This window comes from Antechinus flavipes, chromosome 1, assembly GCF_016432865.1.
Source record: "Antechinus flavipes isolate AdamAnt ecotype Samford, QLD, Australia chromosome 1, AdamAnt_v2, whole genome shotgun sequence".
Lineage (NCBI taxonomy): Eukaryota > Metazoa > Chordata > Mammalia > Dasyuromorphia > Dasyuridae > Antechinus > Antechinus flavipes.
This window is the reverse complement of record NC_067398.1, coordinates 697,939,042-697,962,730: the sequence shown is the minus strand read 5'-3', so window position 1 is coordinate 697,962,730 and position 23,689 is coordinate 697,939,042. Positions and strand designations below refer to the sequence as shown.

General features: G+C 41.5%; 1 protein-coding gene across 5 annotated transcripts in view; it reads right to left on the bottom strand.

Annotated features, from left to right (window-relative positions):
• The window catches only part of RPH3A (rabphilin 3A), a 347,889-nt gene that overhangs the window by 51,946 nt on the left and 272,254 nt on the right, over positions 1-23,689 (bottom strand). For 4 of the 5 annotated variants that reach the window (XM_051972819.1, XM_051972821.1, XM_051972818.1 and 1 more), the window contains exons 4-9: positions 22,240-22,369; positions 21,695-21,781; positions 12,809-12,974; positions 12,161-12,193; positions 7,761-7,799; positions 6,262-6,432 (exon numbers count right to left, since the gene is read on the bottom strand). In XM_051972819.1, the coding sequence (XP_051828779.1) occupies positions 6,262-6,432; positions 7,761-7,799; positions 12,161-12,193; positions 12,809-12,974; positions 21,695-21,781; positions 22,240-22,369 (626 nt within the window). The remainder of the gene's footprint in view (positions 1-6,261; positions 6,433-7,760; positions 7,800-12,160; positions 12,194-12,808; positions 12,975-21,694; positions 21,782-22,239; positions 22,370-23,689) is intronic. The other variant, XM_051972822.1, reaches the window with a different exon arrangement.

Sequence of the window (23,689 nt, the reverse complement as noted above, 5' to 3'; positions counted from 1 at the left end):
CCATGACTAAGTAGCATTCATGCCCTCTCCTTTGTCTCCTCTAACTTAGGTACCTTCAAAATTTGTTCAAGTGCCACTTCTTATGGATACTCTTTTTATGCCCTTTACACAAGGGCTTTCTCTCTCTCTCTCTCTCTCTCTCTCTCTCTCTCTCTCTCTCTCTCTCTCTCTCTCGCTCTCTCTCGCTCTCTTTCCCTCTCGCTCTCTCTCTATATATATCTCTCTTTCTCTCTGTCTCTGTCTGTCCACTGCCCCTATTTCATATATGTCAACATCCCAATCTCTCGATGAGGGCAAGGACTGTTTTTCTTTCTTTCTTTCTATTATTTTCTTTGTATTTTTTTTGTCTTTGTATTACTGTCACCCAAGAATGACAAAGATAATAGATTTAGTGCCAAAAGGGACCTCAGAGGCCATCCTGTCACCCCCCCAAAAAACTTTAAAGATAAGTAAACTGAGACCCAGAGAGGGAGAAGTACTTTGTCTACACAAGAATATTTTGCCTACTTTGGTTTTTGGTCCAGCCCTATGATTTCATCGGTACAGGGGAATTCCAGGTGAGGAAAACAGTGCTTTGTGGATTTCCTGGCAGCATTTGGAGGTTATGAGCATGGCTCAGGGTCACACAGTCAGTACATGCCAGAGGTGAGACTCAAACCTTGGTCATTCTGACCAGATCTCTATCCACTCTGCCACACTGCCTTTCACATGCTAGTAATGGGACTAGTAGGTAATATAATACAATTGCACAAACTGATGGACTTGGAGTTAGGAAGATGAGTTTGAGAACCAGCTCAGATTCTTTCTAGGTATATGACCCTGGACAGGTCAATTTATTTATTTCTGTAGGTCTCAGTTTCTCCATCTATAAAATGAGAGTATTGGACTGGATGGCTTTGAATGTTTTATCCAGCCCTAAAATCTTGATCTTTGAATATTGTTATTACATGAAATGACTTAGTGATTCAATAAGTTGCAGGGTCAGGATTCAAATCCATGCCCTCTGGATCCAATCAGGATCCTCTCTATTTCTGAATGAGAGTCCTTCTCATCCCTTCAGCTATCAATGCTTCTCCTTCCTCCCTCCCCACCCCTGCCAATCATTACATTGATTTTGTATATTTTGTCTATCCTTCTATCCATGTGCATCATCTTCCCCTTTAGACATGGTTCTCTTTGTATCTGTATCCCCCAGTGCATAATACCATTCTTGGCTTGGAGCAGGTGCTTAAGAAATGCATTGTGGATCTCTTAATAAACATGTGGTAATCTCTCACTGGGAGAATTCTTCAGCTGATTCCATTCTGCTCTTCCCTTTGGTTTCTCCTTCCCCCAGTCCTGGCCTTTGTTCACATCTTCTCCAGCTTCTCCCACCCAGGCCACATTCTGAACCAGATAACAGCAGGAATGAGCATCCCAAGGGCACTGGGCTTCCATAGTTACCGGCCTTATTTCAAGAGGTCCAAGTAAGGTTAAGACCTTTTTTTTGTCTCCTGTGTTGAAATATCAAGACGTAGATTCATGGGGAAACCTAAAGTTCTGTAGCCTGAGTTTTTTTGGGCAGATACCACCGGTGACGAGGGCTCTCTCACGACTGGGGTTGGTTCCAAAATTATAACTCATCCATAGCCTCTTCAAATATATTTAGACCGGGGATTACCCTGATTCATTAGCATCCGCAGGCCACCAGGTGTGACTAAGCCTTTTATAACAAAGTGAGTCAGCTCTTTCTGACAGGAGTAAAAGAGTTGTAATTACATCATTCTGGGGATTTTCTGCCAGGTAGCTGGGATCACAGAGTCCCAGAAGACCAGGGCTATAAGCGATGCCAGGGGCTGCGTAGTTCAATGTATGCCCGACCAGAAAAGCCTTCCACCATATTCCCAAACCTCCAGTGATAAGAAATCTATATGTCTCCGTGGGCTGCCCATTTCACTTTGGGACAGTTTATTGTGAAGCCATTATGCCACACGTGGAGTCAGAATCTGCCTTGGCAAAATTTCTACCCTCACACTGACATCTGGTATCATGAAAAAATATCGCTTAAAATTTTGCCTATATGACAAGTATGGTAACTGGTCTACCTGGACCACTAGGTCAGGAGAGCCCTTCAACTATGCTTTTACTTCTCTTTTTCTCTACAATCCTTTCCCCACAACTTCAACCCAATTTCTACCCTGCCTTTTACATATTACTTTCCTTATTATAATGAAAGGCTTGAAAGTGGGGACTATCTTGCTTGCGTTGGGGAGGGGAGGCAATGAAGATTAGGTGACTTATCCAGGATCCCATAGCTAGGAAGTGTCTGAGACCACATTTGAACTCAGGTTCTCCTGAATCCAAGGCCAGCGCTCCATTTATCTATCTATCCAATTGTCTAGCTGCCCCCACTTACTTGTATTTGTATTTCCTAGTACTTAGCATAGTGCAGGTATATAGTAAGTGCTTAATAAATGCCATTTATCTATCTATCCATCTATCTATTCCCTCTACCTAATTATCCATCCATCTATTTATCTATCCATCCATCCATTCATCTATCCATATATCTATACATCCATCCAACCACCATCCATCTATGTTATATATCCATCCATCCACCATCTATGTATCTATATATGCATACATTCACTATTTATCTATCTGTCTGTCTATCTACCCATTTTTACATACACTCATGTTGTGTGCTTTGCTAGACAATAAGGAAGGACTGTATTTTATTTTTGTCTTTGTCTTCCTAGGGCCCAGCACAACATCTGCCACCTAGCAGGTGTTTAACCAATACTGACTTATTGGTTAATTGATATCCCTTTGATATCCTTTCCTGAAGGGGTAAGAGGCAGTGTGCTATGGTTGGGAGAGCACTGAGCCTTGAGCCAGGCAGACCTAGCCCTGAATCCTTCCTCAGAGACTTCTTAGCTATATGATTCTGTGTAAAGTCGCTTCATTTTTGTCTGAGCCTCAGTTTCCTCATCTGTAAACCAAGAGAAGGTGATTAGAGTCGATGACATCTGAATTCCCTTTCAGGTTTAAAACTCTAACCAGATGTCCTTGAAGACAGCTAGCATATTTTTTGCATGTTCTTGGTTCCCTCGACTGACAGTCGGTTAGCCTGGTTCATTGTACTCTTATTCCATTCACACTGAGCTACCTGTTCCCAGAACATGCCCCATAGTTCCCCACTTCCTTGCCTTTGCTCATGCTTCCTTCTTTCTGAGCGCCTTCTCCTCTACAATCAACCTAGCCTCATTCAAATTTTGTCTAAATTCAGCCTAAACTCATTCCAAGTAGCACTGCCTCCTTGCAGACTTCCCTGATTCCTTCATTCTGAAGAAGAGATCTTAGAAAGGGTCTGATTTTACAGAGAAAGATCCTGAAACCGAGAAAGGGCAAGTGATGACTGAAGTCTTGGAGTAAGGTGGAGGGGAGTAGAATTCTAATCTAGGACTTTTGACCCTGCTCAGGTGTCTTCTATTTATTGTGAGGGGCCAAAGGGCAGAGTGCTCAGAGAGCTAAAAGTGGTGACAAATTATATGTATGGTCTTGGACAAGCCACTTCACACCTATTGGTCTTGGAAAAAGAAGGGGCTGGATTAGATGAAGACCAGGGACTCCCCGCCCTAAATCCAATAATCTCTCCCTCAGTGCTTTGTATGTTTCTTATGTGGATTATTGTCCAGTTATTTCCACCTCTCTGTGACCCCATTTGGGGTTTTCTTGGCAGAGATACTGGAGGGGTTTGTCATTTCCTTTTCTAGCTCATTTTACAGATGAGGAAACTGAGGCAAATAGGGATAAGTGACTCGTTCAGGATCACATATCTAGTAAATATCTGAGGCTGCATTTGAACTCAGGAAGATGAACCCAGCACTTTATCTGCTGCCTCTTCTACCTGTATTAGAACATACAAGATATTATCTGAGGTTGAGAAGTTGAGAGAATTTAAAGGATACACAAGCAAATAAGGGACATTTGCAGGATCCAGCTCCTTCAACTCTGCTCAAGGTCACACAACAAATAACTAACAGATACAGGATTTGAATCCAGCTCCTCCAACTCTAATTCCAGTATTCTACCCAGGGAACCATACATCTCCAAACCTCTGCATTTTTCTGAATGAGGAAACTGAGCCCCAGAGACAAGCAACTTGGTCAGGGCTGCTGTTCTAAGTGTTCACAGGGTCCTATTTTCAAAGTCATCCAAAGGTCATCTGGCCTGGGAAGTGACTTGCCCAAAGTCACACATTAATTAGCAGGACGATGCTTAGAACAAAGGTCCTCTGACTTCATATCCAGCTCTCCTTCCAGCTCACCGAGCTCAGAAATATTCTTTTCTTGAGGATGTGAAAGAAAAACCACCCTGCTCTGTGTTTGTTATGGGGGAGAGGGACCCTTCCTTATTGTTCAAAAACAAAAATAAATGTCTTGAAGCTAAGTCTTATAGGAAGAAGGGGAGTGAGGGTGGCCGGGATGTGAGATTATCGGAGCAATCTGTTGCTAAGAAGGGGCAGGAGCTGATGCGATAAGCAGGCAAGGCGTGATTTCAGGTATCGAGCGAAAGACCAGAAGGCTGGAGGTCTGATCCTGAGTCTTAATATTCAACCTCTCACTTTGATGTTAGCCCAGAGAAAAGAAAGCTAATCCTCCATCTGGCTGGGACAAGAGGATTACGTGATTGTTATTGCCAGCAGCCTCCCCTTAAATATTCCAGGCACAGCCCAGGAATCGCAGACAGCTGGGCTGCTGGCCAGTGGGGGAGAGCTGCAGCCAAATAAAACCGTCCCCTCAGCATCTTTCAAAATGGGGCCTGAGTGAGCGCTCGTTCGCGATTTCTCTCCAGAGGGACATCGCTCACTCCATCCTCACGCCACCCGGGGCCTTATCCTAGAATTGCTAAGTTGGGAGGGACCCTGAAGGTCCCCCATCCTTCTGAAACTAGTCTCTCTGTGACATCGGCAATAAGTGGCCATCCAGTCTCTGCTTGGAGACCTCCAGGAAGGGGGACAGCCCCTACGGGCAGCCTGGGCCACTTTGGGACAGCTCTCAAAAAACAATTCTTAGCAACTTTGTATGTTTGGTTTTTTCTAATACCTCATTCAAATCTGCTCCTGCAATTTCTACTCACTGTACTTGTGCTTACCCTTAGGGATGATAAGGATGAGCATGAAAGCTGGAAAGGACCCTAGAGGCCACCTAGTCATTTTATAGATGGAGAAACTGAGGCCCAGAGACGTTCATTGGCTTGCTCTTAGTCACTCAATAATAAATGGCAATGTTGGGATTTGAACCTAAGTCACCTGCCAAGGTTGTAGAGGATCTTAAATGCCAGGCAAAAGAGTTTACATTTTATCCTAGAGGCCGTAAGGAGTCATTGAAGTTTCTTTTCCATAACACACAAAGAGCCCTCCATTGGGAGCCATTCAAATCCCACCCAGGATCACAGCTGGCACTAAAAGAGACTTAGGAGGCTGTTTGGGCCACTCCTTTCATTTTCCAGATCAGAAAAATGAGTGCCCAGAAAAGGGAAGTGACCTCTCTCTCTCACTCTCTGTGTGATTTTAGAGAAGTCAACTTCCTCTCTCCGAAAACCAGTTCCTTCACCTCGAAAATGGAAAGGTATGGACAGAACTTCTGATTTCACTGGTACGAGGAGCTCCCTGGCAAGGAAATCCTTCCAAATGACACTTCCAGGGAAGGGCTTCTGAAACTTTTTCCACTCACGACTCCTTTTTGCCTGAGAAATTTTTACACGACCCCAGGTTTACAGGTACATAAAATAGGTACACAAACCAAATATTTACAGGTAAGAAATTATGATTTCATGATCTTCAATTCAGTTATAAGATCCCATATGGGGTCATGATCCACAATTTAAGAAGCAACAAAAGGGTCAATGACTTATTTAGGATCTCACAGCCAGTATGTGTCAGAAGCAGGAATAAACCCAAGTGGCCAACCCTCTATCCATTACCTCACACCAAAATGATCCTGTCTCAGATACCAGCCTTGTGACCCTGGGCAAGTCACTTAACTTATGTCTGCCTCAGTTTCCTCACCTTTAAGGTGAAGGAGTTTGACTTAACAACCTCTAAGGTCCCTTCCAGCTTTGATCTTGGAATGATTCCTTTCTTCCCCCCTGCTCTTACCATCATCCTAATAGCCCATAGCTGTCCCTTCCTTTCAGTTCCTTTCATATCCTGTGTCAAGTTTGCCTTCTCGAAGAGTCTGGTTTGGGCTGAAAACCCAACCTCCACTTCATTACCTGCCGGACTCCGACCGGTGTCACCCCCAGCAGCCCCACCTGGGCCATAGTCCCGACCTTCCGAATCTCTGCCTGTGTAGTCATTTCCACTGGAACTCATACGAGCCTCCGAAGCCCGGCGCACTGGGGGGCCATAACTGCCTCTGCCAGGAGCAGGTGCAGGCTCAGGACCTGAAAGGCAAAGCATTTGTTTAAAAAAAGGGAAAAATTCAGAAGGAAGGAAGGAAACAAGGAAGGAAGGAAACAAGGAAGGAAGGAAGAAAGGAAGGAAGGAAGGAAGGAAGGAAGGAAGGAAGGAAGGAAGGAAGGAAGGAAGGAAGGAAAGAAGAGAGGGAGGGAGGAAAGAAGGAAGGGGGGAGAAGAATAAAGGTCTCTCTGTTTTTAGTCTCTTTCCTTTCTAGTCCATCTTCATAGAGCTGCCACAGTATGCTTCCAAAGAGGCAAGTCTGACCATATCTTTCTCCTACTCAAAAAACTTCAGTGACTCCTTACTGCCTCCAGGATAAAATATAAACTCCTTTGCCTAACATTTAAGGTCCTCTATAACCTTGGCAGGTGACCTGGGTTCAAATCCCACATCTGCCACTGATTATCTGAGTAACTATGAGCAAGCCAATTAGCTTCTCTGGGCCTCAGTTTCCCCACCTATAAAATGACTAGTTGGCTTCTAGGATCTTTTCCAGCTTTTCAGCTTTTATTTTGTGATACCTTTCTGGGCCTCAATTTCCTCCAGGCAGTTGAAAAACCCCTAAGTGAGGTATCAGGAGATCTAAGTCCATTTCTTGGCTTTGCTACTAATGTACCATGTGACCTTGGACTTTGGATACGTCCCTTCTCAAGGACTCAGTTCTCCCATTTTTCAAAAGGAGAATTTGGTCTGGAGAGATCTAAGAAATCTACTGGCTTTGACAATACACAATGGCTCTAGGAGTCTGATCGGGGACCTCAGACTGTCCTGAGATGGGTACGGTGCCTCCCAGATTAGCAGAAAGACCTTTCAGAACCGTCTCTAAATCAGCGATTGACCACTGAGCCAACAGGCACAAACTGGAGGAAGGAGCTAGTTTGGAAATGATGGAAGAATTTATTTCCTATTGGTAAGTGGTATAATATGCTGCTAGATTGTTAGAACATGAGGGATGCTGCCCTTCTCCTTATGGATTGGGGCTGCCTGACTTGGAAGTCTCTTATGGGGTTCACAGGACCACACAAATCCCAGGTATAAGGGTCAAGAATAACACGATTGAAAAACAACTACAACAAACACCAGTTCTGAAACATCACCAGCTATTTGGGGAACACCTCAGGGATGTACAAAGAGCCCCAAACCATAGCTGGACAAGGAACAAGAAGACTAAGAAAAGCTGTGAGCTTTGTTTTCCTCCTCCGATGGACCCTCGGTCCTAGAGAAGGGTATCGCCCAGCCTGGGAGAGCCAGGACTCAGGACTCTGGATCACTTTCTAGTCTAATCAAAGCCATCTCCCGCCAGGGAACAAACCTGATTTCTGGCCCATGCCCCTCTTGTCCTCGGCATCACCTGGGGAAAAGGAAGGAGAAGACAGTCGTTTTTTACCCTGGTGGTACAGGATGGCCACATGACATGAGAGGAGAAGTGATAAGGTTTCTATTTGTCCCAAAGCAGGGGAAACATGCTTATTATGGGAAAACGCTTGATCCTGAGTGAGGAAGGGCCGGTTCAAATCTTGACAAGCACATAGTAGGTACTATATTTGTTATTGTTATTGTTAAGTCCTTTCAGTTATGTCTGACTGTGACTCCATTTGGGATTTTCTTGGCAAGTTTACCATTTCCTTCTCCAAGGCACTATACAAATATTAATTATTGTTGTTATTGTTACTTTCCAGTCCACTGGACTGGACACACTGTTCAAGTGCCAATTGTACACATGCCAAAAAGATTATTATAAACACAAATAGGATAAGTGTTCACAAGATGATAGAAAAAGTAATATAAGAAAACTCTCAAAATCTCTTTGAAGAATTTGAAAAATTGGTTGTATGACATGGGAGACACTGGCACAGGACTATCTAAAATGGCATGCCCTCATCAGAGCGATGTTAGTTAATAATGTTAGCTATTTATCAGAGAATGTGCTATGCTCTGTGAGCAAAGCAGAATTGGATTAGCTCAGAAGAAATGTGAGATGTGCAAAGTTAGAGAAGTCATCTCAAATGTTCATAGGGATTATTAGTGTCTAACCTACGACAGAACATTCTGAGCTCCTACTGGTCTGATCAGCCATAGCCAGACATACTGTAAGTTAACTTTAACATACTGATGTTATTTTGGTTTTCTTCAAGAAGGAAAGATTGCAACCAACCCATCAACCAACTATCTCCCAGAATTGTTGTGGGGATAAAATGAGATAATATTTGTAAAATGCTTTAAAAATGTTAAAGTACTACATAAATATTAGTTCTTCTTTTTGCTTAAGATCACACAGATGGCCAACTTCAGGGATAGAATTTGGATCCCATGTCCTCTGATAATATACAACAGTTAGCTTCTTGAGGGAAAGGACCATTTGTCCTTGTACCCCAACATCTTGTATGTGATAGTCACTCTATTTTTAGAAATATGTGTTAAATCCAAAATATGCATACATATTTATACAATTATTGTGCTGCTTGTGAAAAATCAAATCAAACCAGTAAAAAAAAAAAAAAAAGGAAGCAGAATAAAATGCAAGCAAACAGCAATGAAAAGAGTGAAAATGCTATGTTGTGAACCACACTCATTTCCCACAGTCCTCTCTCTGGGTGTAGATGGCTCTTTTCATCACTGAACAATTGGAACTGGTTTGAATCATCTCATTGTTGAAGAGAGCCTCGTCCATCAGAATTGATCATCGTATAATTTTATTGTTGGAGGGTATAATGATCTCCTGGTCCTGCTCATTTCACTCAGCATCAATTCTTGTAAGTCTCTCCAGGCCTTTCTGAAATCATCCTGCTGGTCATTTCTTACAGAACAATAATATTCCATAACACTCATATACCATAACTTATTCAGCCATTCTCCACTCAGTTTCCAGTTTCTTACCACTACAAAAAGGGCTGCCACAAACATTTTTGCACATGTGGGGCCCTTTCCCTTCTTTAAGATCTCTTTGGGATAAAAGCCCAGTAGAAACACTTCTGGGTCACAGGGTACATGATAGGCACTCTTGATTAGAATCCTTGTCTTAGTAACCTCACAGGGTTGTTACAGGGGAAAGCACTTGGTAAAAGTCAAGTGTGCTATAAATTTGAGTCCTTATTTTTAACCACTCTTTAGCACATTACAAAAAAAATTGGCAGGCCTTTACACACAAGGATGGTATGGATGATCCATTATCGATTGGAAGTGCTCTTGGAATTAAATAATTTCAAAAGACATTTATTAACATCTATTATATGCCAGATCCTATGCTAGAATAAAAGAATACAAGTACAAAACCAAAAGGGCTCCTGCCCTTAAAAAAATTACAATCTTTTGGAGGGGGACTAAAGGGAAAGGAGCAGAATATGGAGCATGGGGTTGGAAATGCTTACATGGGAACAATCTCCATTTCCTTACTGTGTTCTCCAGGGAGGCAAACTTCTCCTGGGTTTAAAAAATGTGAAGAGATAAGCAATTCTGGTAGTGAAAAGTTTTCCTCTGGAGTCTCCCCAGTCCCATGTCTTTGTTCACATAATTCTGTGCACTTAGTTTTCCCTCCTTATCCTATTTCCCAGTTAAGTATTAAAAAAAGATATGGAGGAATGGAGACTAAGGGAAGTGCAAGAGTTTTTCAAATACTTGATGCAAAAGGAAGCACTAATGCCCGGGAGCATTTATCTCTATAGGAATATTGATAAGCTCACCCTGGGCCAGTCCCACTCAGCCCCATAACCTAGTACCTGAGAGTATTCATCTGTGAGATGTCTGGTCTCTGTGGGCCTAGAGAGAAGGACCCAATTACCAAGACTGAACTTTCAAGCTTAGTCTCATTGCAATAGGATTTAATTCACTGAGATCACCAGCATTGGTCTGTGATGGACAGAGCCTCAGAGACATTTTCAGCTAGCCTGGGACTATGGGTTAAGGTCCACAAAGCATATCCTCTGAGGCCCAAAGGACAATAAGTAGCAAACCCTGTCCTTTACTTCCTTAACCCGACTACCTCCCATCTGTTTCCCAGAAGGAGGACCACCAAGTCAAAGGATTCCAGTAAATCCCAGAATCCTTGAGGGCAAAGACAATTTTGATTTTGTCTGTATTTTCAGGGCCTGGCACACAGCCGGTGCTTAATAAAACCTGTTAAAATTATTTAATTCCAAGTGCACTTCTTAGTAACAATGGGTCAGTAGCATTACCTTTATATGTAAAGGATGGCCCTTATTTTCTAGGTGAATTGAACTGAATTCATTGGTGAAAAGATGAGCAACACAAGGAAGAGCTATATGAAAAAGATATGGGGAATTCATAGAGTGGACACAAATGATACCTGACATTTATATGGCATTTTTATATTTGCAAAGTGTTTTGGGATCGCACTTCAGACTTGTGATTCATTGATATAGGGAGATCCCATTGAGGGAAGTTCCTCTTCCAGTGTGGATTAGGGGAAAGTAGTGAGAAAAGGGAAGGGAATATATATAAGTAAAATATATTTATATATTATATATAAAAATTCATATAGATCCTAGTATGTACCAATCACTGTACTAAGCACTTTAAAAAAATTCATTTAAAAATATTTTTAATTTTCCCCCACATATAAAAACAATTTTAACATATGTTTTAAAAACTTTGAGTTTCATATTGTTTTTCTTTTTCTCTCCCCTCTATAATGAAGAAAGACAGATCCAAAATCTGTGATCTGAAATGTTTATATACATATGTCCCACATTTAGAGAATAAATAAGAGGAATTGGAGGTCCTAACGTAAGGAGATAAATAGATCCCTGTCTTCATCGAGAAGGCAAGCAATTTGATATAGGTTATACATGTGTAATTATGCAAAACATTTCTATAAAAGTCATGTTGTGAAAGAAAACAGACCAACTCCCACCCTCTACACTCCAAAAAAACTTCAAGAAAAATACAGCTTAAAAAATGCTTCACCATGTATTCAGGCACAATCATTTCTTTCTTTGGATATGGGGATCATTTTTATCATAAATCCTTCAGAGTTGTCTTGGATCATTGCATTGCTAAGAATAGCCAAGTCATTCAGAGCAGATCATCCTCCAATATAGCTGTTATTTTGTACGTAGTACATTTCACTTTGTATCAGCTCATGGAAGGCTTTCCAGGTTTTTTCTGAGAGCATCCTGCTCAGCATGTCTTATAGCATAATAGTGAGCTGTCATAATCACATACAATAATCCATTCAGCGTTCCCCAATGGATGGGCGTCCCCTCGACTTCCAATTCTTTGCCCCCAGAAAAGAGCTGCTCTGAGTATTTTTGTCCCTATTGGTTCTTTTTTGCTTTTTAATCTCTTTGGGGATACAGACCTATCAGTGGTGTTGCTAGATCAAAGAATATGCGCTTTGGACCTAGTTCCCAGCAAAGCCTTGGTCAATCTAGAGCTCGCTGTATTTGCTAAAGGAGAACATCAGCCAAACCACGCCCAGAGCACAGCCATCCAATCCTATGTGGCAGCCATGGAGAATCTTGTTATTAATCTACTGTCTTTGCAGGAAAGAAAGTAAGGAGAGGCAAGGATCCCCTGCAGACTCAAGGCTCAAGGAGAGGATGGAAAGAATTTGAGGGAGAAGCTTTGGGGTACCCAGGAATCTAAAAAGCCAAGGACTCTTAGGATGTTACAGCATAGCCAGGAGCCCTTTGGGAGCAGAGCAATGGATAAGAGGGTAGACTACATGCATGGGGGCAGTCCCCATTCCCTTACCATGTTCTCCAGGGAGGCCAGCCTCTCCTGGGCCTAAGAAATATAAAGAGATAAGCAATTCTGTGCTTTCCCAGTACACCTGAAATGCCCTGCCTATCTCTTCCCATTTCCATTTATTAAAGTTTCATCCAGGGGCAGCTAGGTGATGCAGTGGATAGAGCACCAGCCCTGAAGTCAGGGACCTGAGTTCAAATCTGATCTCAGTTACTTAACACTTCCTGGCTGTGTGACCCTGGGCAAGTCACTTAACCCCAATTGCCTCAGCCAAAAAAAAAAAAAATTATCCATCCTTCATCACTTAACCCCAGTTGCTTCATCCATCCTTCACTTCCTCCATGATGACTTCCTTGGACCCTAAAGGACCTCTACCTTCTGTGCTTTCTTAGTACTTTGTGATCTTCTTCTACACTGACTAAAGCCCCATTTCCCCAAAAGTTGAACTCTGGAAATAGGTACCAGCCATTTGGAATGATAACTAACGAGCTCAAGGACTAGATAAGGTTGTGATTAAGAGCCAAGTCAGTTCCTGTTCAAAGCACTGATCTATTTCTTCCCAGAAGAAGAAACCTGAACTCTCTGTCACAGTTTCTAGTCCTACGATGGAGGAATTTGACCCAAGGCACACAGCTGCCCTCCCCTCCGTCCTACCTCGGCCAGTCGCTCGGGGATGGTGCTTGGGTTCCTGGGTGGGTGGCGCTGAGGAGCTGGGCTCGGTGAGCGGCTGCTGGGGCTTGGATTTCTTCACCGGCATGGGCTGAGGGAGCACTTGTTTGGGGAAGCCCTTGAAGAACCATGCCCCGGAGCGCTTCCAAACCTGAAGAGAAAAAGACACTTATCTGCAGGAGGTGGAGACCCAGCTCAGCCTGGAAATGGGACTCTAGCATTTTTCCTATTTACTTTTAAATAGAAACATGTGTGCATTTGCACAGACATGTACAGGTGGGTTATACACATGTATGCACATACCTAGATAATGCACATATACACAAGAGAAATCTCTTCCACTTAATATATACACACATGTATATAATCTTTAAGGCAAGTGTACATTTGGCATTCGAACAATATGGCCAGTCGTGCCCTCTGCAGTAGAGTTGGAACGCTTGGCAGTTTAGTTGGAGAAAGGATCACAGGGTCTGGTATCTTATCTTGCCAGGTGATCTGCAGAATGTGTGTGTGTATGAACATATACATATATACATAATACACGTGTAAATAGTTGAGAATGGGATTTGGACTTCTGGACCACCAGAGATCCCTGACTAGAGGTGAAGCACATCTAACAAATGGGGAGTAAGACTTTATTTTGGGGGTGTTTTGCAAATCTAATCAAAAGTTTTGACCATAAAAAGGTAGAAACCTATTTCTATATATTCTTTAAGCTAGATACTATAGAGAGTAGCTATAATGAAGGAAGACAAATCCAAGAAAGGAACTAGCAATAAAATCTGTGAGCTGAAATGTTTATACACATATGTCCCAAGTTTAGAGAATAAATAAAAGGAATTTGAGGGCCTAATGTAAGGAGATAAATACGACTTCATAATTATCGGTACAATTTGGTGGGGATGAAACTCATGATTATGCTGTGGCTCTGAATGGGCACAGTACCTTATTTAAAAACTTTTGTGTAGGTATGTTTGTGTGTGTGAATATACATACATATATCAATGCATATCTATCTATCTGTCTGTCTATCTATCTGTCAATCCTGTCTATCTATTCATCTATACATCCTATTTATGTACTACTTATCCATACATCTATTTATCTGTCTATTCTATCTATCTATCTATCTATCTGTCTGTCTGTCTGTCTGTCTGTCTGTCTGCCTGCCTGTCTGTCTGTCTATCTATCTATCTATCTATCTATCTATCTATCCATCTATCCATCCATCCATCCATCCATTCCCTGGAACTTCCCTAGAACCATGGAAACAAGGAAAGGGAGGTAGTGTGGTATTATATGTCAATATAGTATATCAAGTGAGGAAATCCACAAATTAGGAGAAGAAAGCATGATAGAGAATATTTGACTGAAAGGCAACAGAGGAAGAAACATATTTGGGTTTTGTTTGGTTTCTTTTATGGTTTATGTTTTTTCCTTGGTAATTGAAAAAAGAAGAAATAGATGAGGAGGCAGAAAAACATAACAAGCCTAGAACAAAGGCAGGATAGAGCAGTGATGGGGGCCTTCAATTATCTATATTATCATCTTAACAATACTAATGGATACTATTTATGTAGTGTCTTCTGTGTGCCAGGCACTACAATAAGCACTTCATAATATAATCTCATTTGATCTTCACAACAACCCTGAGAGGCAAGAGCTATTATTATCGCCATTTTACAGACAAGGAACCTGAAGCAAATGAGAGTTAAGTTACTTGCACAGGGTTACAGAATTAGTAAATGTCTGAGGCCATATTTCTGACTTCTAGTAATTCTCACCAAATTTATAGCCAAGTTGTGTTTTTCTTTAAGGCTTTTCTTGTGGGTGTTTTGTTTTTCTTTTTCTTTTCTTGGTTTGCATTCTGGCATGCCTGGCTCCCTAATTGTTCTTTCTTTTTTGTTTACTCATTTTCTAGCCTTACTCCTAATACCGGGACTTCATGTCTGTTAAGCTAGAGTACACACTTATGGCAAGACTGCCATGAGCTTGTGTGCTCTTGGCCTGACTCATCGGGAATCCTGATGTTATGTTGTCTAAGCACTGAGTTCCAAGCTCTTTAGGGCTTCCAGGGCCAATTTAGGTCAGAAGACTGCAAGTTCTCAGGAGGCTTTCTTTTATATGGATTGGTCGAGGGCCTGATCTGGATCACTACCTTTTTGGACACTTATTTGTGTTTCAGTGTCAGAAAGACTTGCCTCTCAACACAGAGCTTCAGTAGACAGTTACTGGCCTGGATCTCCATTAACTAGCTGGAAGGATGATTATCCCTGTTCTCAACCCCAAGACTGAGTCATCAATCCTGCAAAGAAGCAGCACTATGACCCTATTGAGAGGCCACTGGCTTAATCTGAATTTGCAATCTACCCTTTCACCAAAGACAGTTTGGGCTGAACTTATGCTCTTGGGTAGGGAAGATGACTCACTGTGATTTTGCTTAGATTCCACAATCTCTACTCAGTATGATGCTCATGTAGATCTTTAATTGCAGTAGCTATGGCTGCTAGGTGGCCCAGTAGATAGAATGCCTGGTCTGGAGTCAAGAAGACAGTTCAAATACAACCTCAGACACTGATTAGCTGTGTGACTCTGGGCAAGTCATTTCACCCTGTCTGCCTCATCCATAAAATGAACTGGGAAAAAATGACCAACCACTCCAGCATCTTTGCCAAGAAAACTCTAAATGGAGTCACAGAGTTGGACATTACAGAACAACAACAAAATAGGAGAGCTGGAGTGTACATTTTTTTTTTTGCTGAACTATCACACTTTAATTATCTAGACATAACTTGGAGTGTTCTGTGTGTATGTGTAGCTCTGATTCTCTCTCTCTCTCTTTCTCTGTCTCTGCTCTCTTTTTCTCTGTCTCTGTCTTTCTCTGTCTCTGACTGTCTTCTCTGTGTCTGTTTGTGTCTGTCTCCTGTATCTGTCTCTGTCTCTCTGGGTATTTCTGTCTCTGTGTATATCTCTGTCTCTATCTCTCTGTCTCTCTCTGTGTTTGTCTGTCTTTCTTTTTTCTTCTCTCTCTCTCTCTCTCTCTCTCTCTCTCTCTCTCTCTCTCTCTCTCTCTCTCTCTCTCTCTTCTTCCTTCCTTCCCTCTTTCCCCCCCCCTCTCTTTCTCTACTTCTGTCTCTCTGTTTCTTGGTCTATCTGTCTCTGTTGCAGTCTCTCCCCCCTCCCTCTCTCTCTGCCTCTGTCTCTTCTTTCCCTGTGTCTCTCTGTCTTTGTCTGTCTCTGTCTCTGTCCATCTCTGTCTCCCTCTGTCTTTCTCACTGTGTGTGTCTTTCTCTTTCTCTCTTCTCTCTCTCCTCTTTCCTTCCTCCCTCCCCAAAACAGAACAGAACAGTTTAATAATTTAAGGACTCGACTTACTGATAATTTCATTCTTCAAAAAGTGAAGGAAACTTTATTCTGGACTTCTTGATTTAATTTGACTGGGAGATGATTTTCTTCAGGAGGGAGGAATGTATTGTTGAATGATAATTATGGGAACCCTAGAGTAAGGAAAGGGGAAGTAATCACTCCCTCCTTGAGTTTGCAAAGAGCAAAAGAAATCTAGATATAGTCTGATGTGCATCCTATTTTATAAAAAAAAAAGCAGATTTCAAAGAGTTTAGAAAAATGAAAAGTAGGATCTTATAGAATAAAATTCTATCTACAGGGCAAGTTATCCCAAGAGAAATATGAGTTGCTCAAAAATGGAATTCTGAAGATAAAGGAAAACATTTCCTTTGAGGAAGGGGGAAACATAATACCTGCTCCACCTAGCTGCCCCTCAGCTTAGATTTAAAAAAAAATCTATATAAGATAGAAAGAAGATCAGGTACCAGGAGATAAATGGCACATGATTATGTAAAAATGGCATCAGAAATGCTAAAACTGAGATTGAGCTGAGGCTAGAATGGGAAGGTAAAGACAATAAAATGAAACTTTCTTAGCTTTTTACCAAAAAAGATAACCTTTGTACTGGAAGTGATATAACAAAAATGGCTAAAAGGGAATTGATGTAGAGAAACTAAGAGAATTTTTAGCTGCCTAAATGTACTGACCCAGATATACTATATTAGGAGAAGAGAGGAAGAGAAAGACACACACAGTGAGAAAGACAGAGGGAGACATACTATATTATACTATGACCCAGATATACTATATTAGGTGGTTCAGTGAATAGAGTACTAGTCCTGGAATCAGGAAGATCTGAGTTCAAATCTAGCCTCAGACAGTTACTAGCTGGATGACTCTGGGCTTATAACTTAAAAAAAAGACCACCAAAAAACCCCTCTGCCTGCCTCAGTTTCTTCACCTGTAAAAAGAGGATGGAATTAATAACAGCACAGCTGTTGTGAGAATTAAATGAAATACTAATCGTAGGGCACATAATACAATGTCTGGCATATAAACATTAGCTATTACAGATATATTCTCGTTTTGTTGTACTACACAAATATTACATGTTTTACAATTTGAAGGATTGTAGAAATCCTGCGTTCTCTCACGCCGGTTTCCCAGCAGCGTGTGCTCACATCATGTCTCTGTGTCACATTTTGGTAATTCTAGCAATATTTTAAACTTTTTCATGATTATTATATCTGTTTTGGTGATCTGTGATCAGCGACCTTTGATATTAATCAATGGTAATTGTTTTGGGGCTCCCTAAACTGTGCTCATATAATATGGGCAAACTTAATCAATAAATGTGCTATGTGTTCTGAGTGCTCCACCAACCTGTTATTTTTGTCTCTCCCTCACTCAGGCCTCTTTATTCATTGAGACATAACAACATTGAAATGAGACCAATTAATTACCTTACAATAGTTTCTGAGTGTTCAAGTTTAAGAAAGAGTCAATCAATGGGCCAAACTTCATGTTGTCTTATTTTAAGAAATTGCCACAACCTTCAACACAACCTTCAGCTACCAACACCCTGTTCAGTCAGCAGTCATCAAAAAGGCAAGACCTTCCAGCAGCAAAAAGATTACAAGTCACTGAAGGCTCAGATGATATTTAATTTTTTTTAGCAATAGAGTATTTTTAAAATTAAGGTATATACATTTTTAGACATAATACTATTGCACATTTAATAGACTCCAGTATAATATAAACATAACTTTTTTTGTTCTTTTAAAAATTTAATTTAATGTTTTAAAGTTATTCATGGATATTCTTTATATATGTATGTATGTATGTATGTATATGTATATATTTTCATGTGAGACATGTTAGGAAAGAAAAATCAGAATAAAAGGGAAAAAAAACTATGAGGAAAAAAACAGAAAGGAAAAAAAAGTGAAAATAGTATGCTTGATCCGTATTCAGTCTCCATAGTTCTCTTTCTGGTTGTAGATAGCATTTTCCATCCAAATAAACATAACTTTTATATGCACTGGGAAACCAAAAACTTCATGTGATTCACTATATTGCAATAGTCATTTTATTGCAGTGGTCTGGAACTGAAACTGCAATATCTCTAAAATTTGACTATTTTATTATTACTATATCCTTGGGTCCTGAAAGAACTAGCAAACATAGTTCCTGAGCCACTGCCAATGATATTTTTAAAACTGTAAGATGGGAGAGATATCACAAAATTGGACAAGCACAAATGTATAAATCAACTCCATAAAAACAAGATAGCAGAAGCGTGGTTAGACAGCAGTGGTGGTGGGGAAAAATATATGAGGATCTTAGTGGACTACAAGCTCCATATGGATCAATAGTATAATGTGGCAGTCAAAAAAGCTAAGGAAACTTGGGTTACATTAAGAGAGACAGAGTTTCCAGGGATGCGATTATTCCATTATGTTATTCCCTCATCAGATCTTATCTGGATTTCTTTGTTCAAGTCTGTAAGCCATGGCTTAATAAGGACATTGACAAACTGGCAAATGTGTCTAGAGTGGGGCAGTCAGGACGTCAAGGAGCCTTGATTCCATGTCAGGTGAGGATTGACTGAAGAAAGTGGAGAAGAAAAGACATGAGAGCTATCTCCACTATCTGAAGGGCTGGCGAATGGAGAAAAATTGGTTTTGCTCTTTATGATCCCAAAAGGAAGAATCAGGAGCAGTGGGTAAAAGTTGTATTTATGCTTAATATCACAGAAAAGTTCTTAACAGTGAAAGCTGTCCCCATATTAAAAAAAAAAAAACCTAACAAGTAAGCAAGGAAAAGCTAGACAGCTTTAAAAACAATATGTAGGATTTATTATATAGGTTTTCTGGAAATGGGAATTTATTGTTTTATTTTGAATCCTTTCCCATGGTCTGCTGTGTTGGGATTTTTTTCTCATTTTGTATTTAAGTTTAAAATTATATATATGTGAATTCAATGTCAGGTATTTTATGCCAGGGGGCTCCTTTCATATCTAGGTTAGACTAAATGGCTGCTGAGGTCAGCTTACAACTCTCAAATTTGTGACATATATATATGCGAGAGAGAGATGATATTATATATTATATATGTACACATATATACATATATATACATATACATATATGTATATATATATAAAATATTATTTTTGGTCAGGCCATTGGGGTTAAGTGATTTGCCCAGCCCCACAGCTAAGCAGTGTTAAGTGCCTAAGGTCATATCTGAAATCACATTACCTTGACTTCAGGGCCAGTGCTCTATCTATTGTACCATCTAACTGTCCCTAATTCTGTGATTCCTTTAAAGTAGAAGTCTTTCTGAGCCAGCATGTAGGATTTGGCTCCCTCTCTCCTCTTCTGGGCCCCATGATGTCTCCCACCAAAGCCCCTAGCCCTCCAAGAGGATCAAGCTATAGGGGAATCAGATCATTTTCTGACTCTGGGTCGTTTGTGGCTTTGTCACCCATCAGGGGAGAGGGATGGAGGCCAGAGAATCACAGAATTTGAGAAGTAGAAGGGACTTCAGTAGCCAACTGGTTCCTCCTGCATAAAAGGATTTTTCTCTATAGCTTATTTGACAAGTGATTGTGTGCCTGGCCTTTGGTGGAGCCTTCTGAGCCCACATCGGTATGGTTAGCCACTATCAGGCACATTGTGCCTTGATCCCAACATAGTAACTTGATTTTGGTTCTCTTTGAGAATAAAAGACAACAACGTATATGTCAGCTATGATTGGAAGTTCTCCAAGAAGGAAGAAGTCTTCAAATGGAGACTGAAAACCACTAGTTAATCATGGAGGGAATTACTTTTGTGTTCACTGAGGCACATTTGTCAGTGTCCTAGCACATAGGGACAGGGAGGAGCAGGAAGGTCAGCTACAGTGAAAAGAAGAAAAAGGCACTCTAGTGTTTGCTTCTTCCCCCTTTCCCCTGTTCTCTCCTACTCTCCCTTGTTCTCCCTCCATTTCTCCTACTCTCTCCTGCTGACAGTATCTTACAAATATGGGTACTTAATAATTTTTTGTTGATTGATTGAATTATTTTGAAACAGCTAAATAAAAATCTATATTTCAGAACTTAGAAAGGAAGAAGAGGAAGAAAGACTGGTAGACAGCAAAAGAGAGGAAAGCAGGACAGAGAAATAAAGAAACAGCCAAGAGATAACATGAGAAAGTGGGAAAGAGAGAAAGAAGGGAGAAGAAAAGAAGAAGGGGAAGGGGTAAGGGAGGGAAGAGAAGAGGAGAAAGGAAGGGGGGAGACAGACAGACAGAGACACACACACAGAGACAGAGCAATAACTGAAGAGAAAACATTATACGAGGCTAGAGGAGATAGAAAGACAAGAAGAGGAAGGAAGGAAGCAAGGAAGGAAGGAAGGGAGGGAGGAAGGGAGGAAAGGTGGGAGAGAGGGAGAAAGAGAGGATGAGAGGGAGAGAGAGAAAGAAAGGAAGGAAGGAAGAAAGGAAAAAAAGAAGGAAGGAAGGAAGGAGGAGGGAGGGAGGGAAGGGAAGGGAAGGAAAGAGGGAGGGAAGGGAAGGAGGGAGAGGGGAAGGGAGGGAAGGGAGGGAGGAAGGGAGGGAGGAAGGAGAAGGAAAGAAAGAGGAATATAGGAAGACTAGGAGGGATTGTAGGGAGAAAGAAGAGGGAAAGAAGGAAAGATAAAAGACAAAGAAGGAAAAGGAGGTCAGCTGCTTCTTCAGTAAACCCTCCTAATCACCCTTTAGCTATCTTACAAAATTGCAGGATTTTGGAAATGGAAGGTTGGACCTTAGAGGCCATGTGGTCCAACCCACACATGAACAAATTTCCTTCCCCACTCCTGCTTCAACCTATATAGTCATTCTTTCAGATCTCTCATGGCTCCTAGTCCTGCCATGGGGCCAAGTAGATCAAGGCTAATCACTCTTTCTTAAGACTCAAATAAAACTATCTTATCACCCCCTGAGAATTCTCTTTTCCAGGCTAAATATTTTAAGTTCCTTCCTTTACTTCTCCTGTGACACAGAATCAGGGTCTCTATTCTCATTGAGAATATTCTCTTTTCCTGAACACTCTGTTTTTCAATGTCTTTACTAAAATGTCAGACCAACAACAACAAGCATTTATTTAGCACCTGCTGTGTTCCAGGCCCTGAGCTAAGCAATGGGGGGGGGGGGAGGAAAAACAAGCCCTTTCCTAAAGGAACTCATTCTGAGGGAGAAAGCAACAGGCAAAATGTGATGCCCAAGATTAAAGAGTAACTCCAGATGTGGGAATGCTGTGTGAACAGCTAAACTCATATGTGGAGGCTGACTGATATCCAGCCTCGGATACATCTTCTTATTGATTCCAATACCTCAGGTCACCGGGACTCAGGGGAATTGGGGTTTTGATATGAAAACCTAGAGAATGGAAGTGAACTTTATATTTTTTCTCTCCTTTCCCCTTCCTCGGGAATTAGGGAAGTGGATCAGAGCAGGTTGGGCGCCCCAAGGCTGGAGTCGAAGCAAATCACTCACCTCTCTCTGCTCACTGCAAATCTTGCAAAGCCAGATGGAATGTGGGCGATTGTTGGAGGTCTCCACTCCACACTTAGTGCAGACATTCTGGGGGCAAAGCCAGACAGAACCTGGGTTAGGTTTGTAAAAGTCAGGGATTGGAGAATGGGCCTGGTGGAGATGGGATGGGGAGGAGGAGAAAGGAAAAAGGAATGCATGTGTCATCTCTGTGCCATTTAAGTCCTGATGGAAGCAAAGAGCTGGTGGGAAGAGCACTTCTATTTGAGGCGGAGGCTCTGGAATTGAATCCTAGCTCCATTTATTACTTGTGTGATCTGGGATAAATTATTTAAACTCTCTGAGTTGTAGTCAGATTATCTATAAAATGTAGGCTTAGAATAGCTGTCTGTGGCCAAGACAATCTCATGCTCCTATGAAAGACCTATGAAAGATGGACAGAATGGACAGTGGAATCATCACAGGACTCTGTCCTGAAGAGCCCTATTGCTTTTCCTTGGGTCAACCAGACCCAGGAGCTCAGCAGAGAAGGAAGAGGAAGGAGTTACCTTCTTGCAGTCTTCACACACTACACAGGAGGAGCCCAGAATTCCCAGCTGTTCCCCACACAGGATGCAGCGGTTTACCCCATCTCCAGCCACGTTCTTACGCATGTTCTCCAATCGATCCACCAGCCGCCTGAAATGGGAGAGAGTATTCACAGGGACTAAAAACTATGTACATCCAGTGAGGTCCTAACTAGAATGGGCAATGAGAGTTTTGCCTCGAGGACACAACATGGTGGCGGATTGGGAGACATGGACAATTAGTTCCCTATGGTGATACTCTAGGCTGCTATCCCTGCATCTGGAGGTCTTGTGCTGACTCTATGATGCATATAACTGTCCTTGGTATCCCTACATTTCCATCCCTTTCCTAGGGTCCATGTTTCATCTCTTTTCAGGGGGCCAGTGCTTCTACAGGATCTGGGACTGGATTTTCTGGGGGAACAAGCTACCCATTATCTTACCAAAATACACTCAAATGAGCCTCAGCGTTCTAAAATTAATTTACCCTGGCCCTAAGCCCAATGCATACACACAATCACATTTACCCTATTTGGGTTTTTTTTTAATCAGTACTTGTATGCTTGCTTTCATTAATTTGTTTTCTCTACTTGTACAAATCACAGTCCTATAGAAAGTTTGCAGGCAGCCTTTGAAAGTTGCCATGGCTCAAAATACATGACCCTGGAGTTAACCTAACAGTCAGTTTTTCTGAACCTAGAAAGGCTGATTTGGGGGCAGCATCAAATCTGTTCACATGCCTCTATTTGACACTTTTTGAGATTGGAGTAGCTTTGAGAACACATGCTACAAGAAGGGATCAGAAAAGGACCTTAATTGAGGTCATAATTTCAGCCACTGGTAAACTATGTTAAAATAAAATTGTGCCTTTTCTGTTTAACGTTATCCCTATGCTGGCAACTTGCAAGTCTAGATACTTTTAAAATGAGATTGTGGGGTAATAGATATGGATCTATAATGACTCTTGGAGGTCACTTTGTCCAAATCCTCATTGTACAGATGAGGAAACTGAGGCCCACAGAAATTTGACATTTTGCCTCAGATTCTACAAATGGAAAGATTAAGAGCCAAGATTTGAATCCACATCTTTCCACTATACTTTGCTGAGCTCCAGTTTTATGTCTCTACCATAATGAGCTTTTGGCTGTTATAGCAAATTGTCTTACTACCAATCCTCCTTCTTATCTTTGATTTCTCCCTGTCTGCTAGTTGCCCCACTACTGCCCACAAACATATCCATGACTCCTCCATCCTCAAAAGACCCTCACTTGATGCATCCTTCCATATTCATTTATCGTCCCATATTATTCTCCTTTCTGTGACTAACCTCTATGATAAAACTATGTACAATAATAAGTGTCCTTCAGCAAGGTGGTGCAATGGGTAGAACACCAATCCTGAAGTCAGGAGGACCTGAGTTCAAATTCAGATA